Below are 7,593 nucleotides of genomic sequence, written 5' to 3'. Positions count from 1 at the left end.
GGGGTTTCAAAAAAGAACGTTTTACAGTCACAAACCAACAGTTCATACCTGGTTAATCTGCAGCGCTTCTTTAAACCAGTCGGACGCTTCGTAGAAGTTCCCTTTGTCACGAGCCATCGCTCCGAGGCGTAAATAACCTGCAAGTTGACAAATGAACAAAGAGTTCTGTTTACAGGACACTGTCCTTGTTTGTACAACACCCTTTACAACATGAAATCAAACTCTTACAGTCCACGTAGTTCGGATGCTCCCTGAGGATGTTTTTATAGAGTTTCTCGGCTTCGTGGAACTCGCACATGGCCTCGTACAAACGGGCCAGGTTGTAGGAGGTGGTGACAGAAATGGCGTTGTAGTAATGCTCGTCGTGCTCGCCCTCAGCTTTAGCTCGGTCCAGGGATGCTAGAAAATATTTCTGTTTGGGACGGGGGGGAGAAATATAAGAGTTCTGGACGCCACAGAAGTTTGATACGAATTAATTGTTTGCTGTGTTAAGAGCAACAGCAGTCTGCTACCTTAGCTTCCCCGAGGTTACCAAGCCTGAAGTGTAGAGCCCCAAGGTTGTTGAGGATCTCGGGGGGAACGTCGGCCTGCACCTTCTCCTGGAGGATGCGAGTGGCCGTGCCGTAAGCCGACAACGCGCCCTGGATGTCGGTCTGCTCCAAGATCTGAGCCAGCTCGATCCACGCCTCCACATCGTCCGGGTACTGCTCCGTCACCTTCTTCAAGTGGCCCTAACGAACAAAAAACCAACAGCTTTAAAGAACTGGCACCCATCATTTTTAACCAGGGAAGAGAAAAACTCTGGGTTGTGATGAAGACCTACTTTTGCAATGTCTCTCTTTTCCTGATCGTCGGACGTTGCGTAGAGGGATCCCAGGATTTTCATTGTTTCGTAGTTGTTGGGGTAGGCCTTCAAAACCTTTTCAAAGCACTGAGCGGCATTTTCCTTGTCTCTACGATACACATACATCTGTCCCAAACCAAAGAAGGGCAGCACGAAGGTGGAAGAGGCAAACTGAGTAGCCTGGTAGTAATACTGAAACGCCTGGTCGTAGTCCTCCTGACAAAAAGTAAAAACAGAGACAGACATTTGAACACAGAGGACTCAGAATAAGTCAAATCTGTAAGACGGTTGAGACGGCAGCCTCACCTGCACATGAAATGAACGCGCCAACTGATAGCAGCTCTCAGCCTGCATGGCCTCGACTTCCGTGTTGTGGAAAGCGTGCAGGGCGAGATGCTGGACCTTACTGTAGTCCTGCAGAGGGAGAAGCACGGTGATCAGCTGAGCAACGCAGACTGGGGTTTGCGAAGAAAAGCCCAGCGACTAAAATACCTTTTTGAAAAAGAAGTGGTTGGCGAGGTGGTTGAGCACCATGGGGTTGCTGGGGTCGATGGTGTAAGCCCGCGACAGGAGCTGCACTCCGTTCTTAATGGACTCAGAGTCTTTGTTGTTGAGCTCTAAAACGGCCAAGCCAACCAGCGCTCCCACACACTTAGAGTTCAGCTCCAAAGCTCGACCGAACGCCAAACGGGCCTTCTCCAGTTTATTGAGCTTGACGAAGCAGTGACCCATCCCCAGTCTGACTTCAGCTAAACAGAGAGAGAAATCTCAAAAACTCAGGAAACATTTATGACATGATTCTTCTGAATCCCTAGAAGCAGGTAGAGAGTTGATCTAAAGCAGTGGTCCCCAAACTTCGGCCCGCGGGCCGGATCCGGCCCGCCTCCACATTTGGTCCGGCCCCCTGAACAATACCAGAGAGCATTTAGATTTTTTTTTCATATACCGTATTTTCTGGACTATAAGCCGCTACTTTTTCCCTAAGCTTTTAACCAGGTGGCTTATATGTGGATTTTTCTTCAACCACCAGGGGGCTCTTTAGCAGGAAGTGAATCATTGGAAGTCAAAATTGGAAATAAAAGAAGAAAGTGCCCATTAAAACGGAATTAGGTTTTAATAGGGAATTGAAATTTGAGAATGTTGTTGATCAGTTAAATAGCATTGAGGGGAAAAAGAAGATTTTTCGTTTTTTAAATAATACTGGGATCATTATGAGAATTTGAGGCATAGATATTAGGATCCAATAGATGGCAGTAGTGCAACAATAATGGATGCAAGCTGCCATTGAAATCTAAAGAAGAAGAAGAAAGTGCCCATTTTCATTTAGCACATGCTAGCAGACGGTAAGGATCAGCACTTTTACTGTTACAGTTACCATTTGGAAACTACCGGAATCAGTTCAGTTAAATCTAAACTTGGCAACTTTTTCTTTTTCATCCGTAATAAATGTGATATTCAATTGACCTGTTATTACTCAGATTTTGGGTGTCCGCCCCCCTCTGCTGCTGCTGCATCGTTGTGGAAAACCTGGAGCGGCAGAGATATCTGCAGCTTACATGTGTATGTTTACTGTTTTTTTTTTTTTAAACTTTGGGGTTGCGGCTTATAGTCCGGAAAATACGGTATTTATTTCATAAATAGTGTTATTTCATGGATTTTTTTCTGCGAAGAACCCAGAGAGGGTTATTTGATTGTGCTTTCTGGAAAACAATACAGTTTTACATTTAGGCACTCCTGCAATCGTCACACTTTTTTTGTTACAAACTGACTCCGGCCCCCCACCAGAGTAGGGAAAAATTATGTGGCCCTCACAGGAAAAAGTTTGGGGACCCCTGATCTAAAGACACAAGTTCAAATTAGCAATATTAAAACAATTAGTCCTACTAGAGGGGATTTCTACCCAGAATAAATTAAGCTATAGCAGCAGCAATGTCATGTTTCTGTGGAAGGAGTGGAGATGCAACTTGTTTACCTGGGCAGCCAGGGTTTGTTCGTAAAGCCTTTTTATAGTACGCCAGCGCTCCCTTGTAGTCCTTCTTATTGAATGAGATGCAGGCCTTACCTGTTGAATAAAATTAGCGTTTATATTTTTTATTCATTAATCACAGTAGTCGTGGTCAACATAGTCTCCACATAGTCACACCACTTACCAAGCAAAGCAGGGATGTTATTGGTGGACTGGTTGAGCACAAAGTGGAACTGAGCATCAGCCTGGTCCATCTTGTCTCCTTCCAGCAGGCAGAAACAGGCTCGCCCCAACAAATGGTTCTGATTGAGATAGCAACGCATTATATTACCTTCAAACATAAAAAACACCAGTGCTACAGCAGCTCTACGCTAAATGTCGCCTACCTGGTCGTACATAATGATCTTATCTGCCATGGTGTACAGCAGAGTGGCCTGCGTGATGAGCTCCTTCTTGGCATCTTTGTTTTTCTCTTTACGAGCCTGCTGGACATAATAAGCTGCTAACGTGTCCAAGCAGGTCATCTGGTCTTTCTCATGGTCTCTGTAGTCCAGGTTTCCATCGATACGCGCTGCCTCTAAAAGCTTGACAAAGTCCTCTGTTTTGCCTTGCTTGTAGTACTCCAACTAAAAAAAACAAAAACACGCACACACACAAACAATATCAAATTTCATGCTGCTTCACATGTTTTATTCTAATCAATGTAAATCTTATAAGTCTTTACACTTATAAGTCCCACACGATATGTGGAAATAAAGTAATAATTTCAGGTTACAGAAGTGACTTACAGCCAAAGCGATCCAGATGTGCAGCTGTGTGTGTTCCTGCTTCAGGATGCTGATAACCTCATCTCCCTCCGGCAGCTGGTCGAAGTCGAGCTCAATAACCTGCACAGCACAGTTTGTTTAAGTTGTGATGCTGTTCCCCTGAGTCTGGCATTAAAGACGTGCGACAATGATCCATATAATGATTACGACGTTTCTAATCAACTCTGATTAATTAAGGCAATTTTTGCTACTTAGGTATATTGATTTACTAGCAACAAATTTGACAACTAAATCTTTAACAAGCAACAAACACTACTCTTTATTTTCCTTGCAAATCAAAACCATACATAGATCAGTTAATAAGTTTATGTAGATTTGGTGATGTTAAAGCATGCATTTTAACTAAAGTTGTATAACATTATGTTAAGCTCTTTTCCCTATATAAATGCTGTTTACAAATTTCCCAATGTAGCCTGGGAACTACATGTATTAATAAGGCATGCCATCATTTTGGCGTTTGGGAGATCTATTATATTAAATTATTATAGCAATACTTAAAATTAACATAAAGCTGTATGTTTTACATCAGCATAGTGTATAATGTTTTAATATATATTTTTCATTTTCATCTTGATCACAGAATACGGCTAAAATAGATGTAAAAAAATAAATAATAATTAATAAAATACTTGTAATACTTGTCGTTTACGCTTGTTTAAATTAAATTTACAAATATTTAAGGTTTATTACCATATTACTCTCAGCAGCTATAGACTTAAATATACTAGTAAATTACACACACAAAATATTTGAACTTTTAGAACTTTTTTTTAAACTTTTTATTTGAACAAATATTTGAACTTTTGTTTTGACGAGCAACACCACAATAAATGAGATAGGCTGGTAAAAAAAACTAAATAGACATCAATTTGTTCATCTGATCATCTTTTCTAATACTAGTTGCACATGACTGTAAATTGTTTAAATTCAGATTATGTTGCAAATATCAAAATTTAACGCAGAGACATCACATTATTTAAAGCCGAGCCTCGGGGAAAGCTGAGTTCAATGTAGCTTCAGTTAGCATCAACTGCTAACATCACAGAAGGGTTCACCTAGAAACATCTGCAACAAAACACACATAAAATTATTATATTTACCTCATCGGTGTCCCGTAAAGGGATCTCAATGGAACCCCGAGACATTTTGAATTCAGAAGGTAACTTCCTCTCAAGTTAGTTTTGTTTGGTAAAAAATAAAAAAATTAAAAAAACCAGCAGAAAACATCCACTCCGTTGTTTGCTAGTAGCTACTTAACGGATGGTGTCACCAGAATTAGGTCCGGCTGGATTAAAGGGGAACAAAAATTTAAACTTCCCTCTTTAAAGTTCCCCCTCAGAAGCACTGACACCATTTATAATAGTATTACAAATAATAATACGGGCAATACGCTATATTAAAAGTGCAATTATAATTATGAACAAATTAGGGCACTTTTTTATTTGTACGTTTTGTATTAATGGAACTTGGTGTCATACATCTGCACCATTTATCCACCGGCGAGCCAAGCGGCGCATCATGAAGGCGGGGTATAAAAATAATTTCAAGTAGTTCATTAGCCTCCAGGTGTGTGCGTTCACGCGCGTTCAGAATGTTTAGGTAAAGATCACCAGATGGGGCCACTAATTGTCTCAAAAATCAAAATCTTGAAAATCCTTAGGATTTAAACAGCGTGATAGTATTCAACTTAGCCAAAAACTGATTTGGCATGTTATTTAGTCTCATAAAGTAATATAAAAATACTCATGAGACTGTCTAATTGTTATGAATTACACGTTTCTGTAAAACGAACAAGTGTGAAGCACTGGGTTCTACTTCTCAATTAATAAAATAACCTTGGATTGCCCTTCCCAGTCCTCTCTGGTTTCCCTCTTCTTTCTTATAGGAAACTCCTCCCTCGCCTCTCGTTTTTTTAAGACGGCACAGAAAATATCCAAATTTGCTATATTTTTTTCAGTGTTTATATGTTTGATAAAAACGAACATTTTACCGCCTTTGTGTTGAACTCGTGCATTTTAATAAAAAAGAAAATTCACTTGCCCCCTCTTTTCACAGATTGCAGCCTTTTTTTTTCCAAGAGGAGGATCCAGGATGTCATCTGTTCATGACATGAAGTAGGGGGAAAGCACGTTTATGGCTCATGTAGCATCACAGAAAATCAGATAAACATTAGATTGATAAGAAAGAAGAGTTTGAATATAATTAGGGTTCTAATTTTTTTTAGATGTATATATTTTTTTATTTTGGCAAAAGATCAGCTTGGACTGAAAAGTAAGAATTGAACTTTTTATTTGTTGCTTCTTCTCTAGCTATCTAGCTCTAATTAATCCATAAAGTTGGAGTTTTATATAATGAATTTGGTTTTCTTATTTGTGATTTTTTTTTTCCTTTCCAAACCTTTTATTATGTAACCTAGCAGCTGCCCTGTCCATACACAAAAGTTTATCTTCAAACTTACAAAAATAAAATTGTATCTTGGTATTTAGATATTTCAATATTTATACAATATTTTATTTTTTAAACTTTAGATTTATAAGGTGCATGTAAATCCTTTAGCAGAGGGTGAGAAAAGTATAAAGTCTGACCGCTGTGACAGTAAGTGTTGCAGTACTGAGTTTCTTCTTTCTCTATGCAAAAAATGCAATAATGTTTCACCATTTTTATTTCCAGCGTCATACAGCTGTGGGGCAGGAGAGATGCTTCAAGACAGCAAGCACACAAATGAATTTTCTCAAAATGAGCTCCTGGACATCATGTATAACAAATGTGATAAAAGCAACACAGGTAACAGCTGTCTGCTCATATTTTCATCACAACCTGATCATATAAGGATGTAATTGTCTGTGACCTTTGCTAATTTTTTATTTTTTTCTTGCTTTCGTCTCAGCCTCGGGAGGAGAAGCGTTGGCCTCCAGCATCATGCAGTACCTGCAAACCCTCACAGCTCAGAGCGGAGGGGAGGACAAACTGGCTTCCCTGCGACAGCTCCTGGACCCTGACCTTCAGGACCCTTACGTGAGCAGGGAGACTTTCCAATACGTGATGAGAGCGTGGATTGCTCTGTGCAGGGAGGACAGGTGAGAGAGAGCTGTGAAGGTGGAACCTATAAAATAAGGTTTTATGTAGAATATATATATTTTTAAGTTTCATATCAAATGAAATTGTTTTATTCTTCAGCTCAGATGTCATTTCTTTGTCTCAGTCAGACTACTCTGAAGTGTCTGTAAATGGTAAGATCAAATCAATTTTAATATCTTAATGAAATGAATAGGAAAATACTTACATTGTGACTGGATTTGCCTTTTATAAGCCAGTGCAGCTCCCACAGAGGGCCGCTACTGTTTCTGGTTAGTAGTTTCCTTCCTTCAGAAACTAAATGTGTTTATCTTGAGTATTGAGTCTTTTTTTAGCACTATTGTTTATTTGGGTTTAGTGGAAAAAAGGACCTGTCTGATGCAGTGGCTGATCTGAAGCAAGCTCGTCACCATCTGAGCGAGCAGAACAGCAGCCTGCTGAGGATGCTGGCTCAGTGTGAGGACGAAAACCTGCAGCTCAGTCTGGAGATCACAGAGCTGCAGACCAAGCTGCTCAGGTGAGGAAGAACATGCGTTACTCTCATATGTTGCAGAACAAATGTATCTAGTTTTAAACATTATCAGTTAAAGTAATTAGATCATGATATTTAACACAAAATGTAACATGTTATAATGTAAAAATTGTAGGACAATGACAAACATGTATGTACCAATGATGTATTTCTGTCATATACGGTTCAAACTTGCATACACTGTAAAAATACCCATAGCCATGTTTTCTCACGTTTTTCCAGTTATTTCATCCTTGGTTATGACTTTCAGATACCTGAAGGTGTCATGTCCTTTGGTCAAAACAATTATAAGCAAGTATAAAAACACCACAAATGTCCAGTTGTCATATTTTCTTAAAAAGGAGACAAC

General features: G+C 39.7%; 2 protein-coding genes across 2 annotated transcripts in view; one reads left to right on the top strand and one right to left on the bottom strand.

The window, feature by feature from the left end:
• Window positions 1–4,907, bottom strand: part of ctr9 (CTR9 homolog, Paf1/RNA polymerase II complex component) — a 9,868-nt gene extending 4,961 nt beyond the window's left edge. The window contains exons 1-11 of the mRNA XM_008405286.2: window positions 4,738–4,907; window positions 3,599–3,697; window positions 3,197–3,436; window positions 2,995–3,112; window positions 2,817–2,906; window positions 1,337–1,593; window positions 1,151–1,258; window positions 824–1,060; window positions 513–731; window positions 229–412; window positions 49–137 (exon numbers count right to left, since the gene is read on the bottom strand). Of these exons, the coding sequence (XP_008403508.1) occupies window positions 49–137; window positions 229–412; window positions 513–731; window positions 824–1,060; window positions 1,151–1,258; window positions 1,337–1,593; window positions 2,817–2,906; window positions 2,995–3,112; window positions 3,197–3,436; window positions 3,599–3,697; window positions 4,738–4,782 (1,686 nt within the window). The 5' untranslated portion in view covers window positions 4,783–4,907. The remainder of the gene's footprint in view (window positions 1–48; window positions 138–228; window positions 413–512; window positions 732–823; window positions 1,061–1,150; window positions 1,259–1,336; window positions 1,594–2,816; window positions 2,907–2,994; window positions 3,113–3,196; window positions 3,437–3,598; window positions 3,698–4,737) is intronic.
• Window positions 4,908–5,846: 939 nt separating this feature from the next.
• Window positions 5,847–7,593, top strand: part of mrvi1 (murine retrovirus integration site 1 homolog) — a 29,608-nt gene continuing 27,861 nt past the window's right edge. The window contains exons 1-6 of the mRNA XM_008405279.2: window positions 5,847–5,908; window positions 6,308–6,421; window positions 6,525–6,714; window positions 6,815–6,867; window positions 6,948–6,984; window positions 7,071–7,229. Of these exons, the coding sequence (XP_008403501.2) occupies window positions 6,334–6,421; window positions 6,525–6,714; window positions 6,815–6,867; window positions 6,948–6,984; window positions 7,071–7,229 (527 nt within the window). The 5' untranslated portion in view covers window positions 5,847–5,908; window positions 6,308–6,333. The remainder of the gene's footprint in view (window positions 5,909–6,307; window positions 6,422–6,524; window positions 6,715–6,814; window positions 6,868–6,947; window positions 6,985–7,070; window positions 7,230–7,593) is intronic.

This window comes from Poecilia reticulata, linkage group LG3 (assembly GCF_000633615.1).
Source record: "Poecilia reticulata strain Guanapo linkage group LG3, Guppy_female_1.0+MT, whole genome shotgun sequence".
Classification (NCBI taxonomy): domain Eukaryota; kingdom Metazoa; phylum Chordata; class Actinopteri; order Cyprinodontiformes; family Poeciliidae; genus Poecilia; species Poecilia reticulata.
Note: the sequence above shows the minus strand (reverse complement) of the source record. Positions and strands in the feature narration are given on the sequence as shown.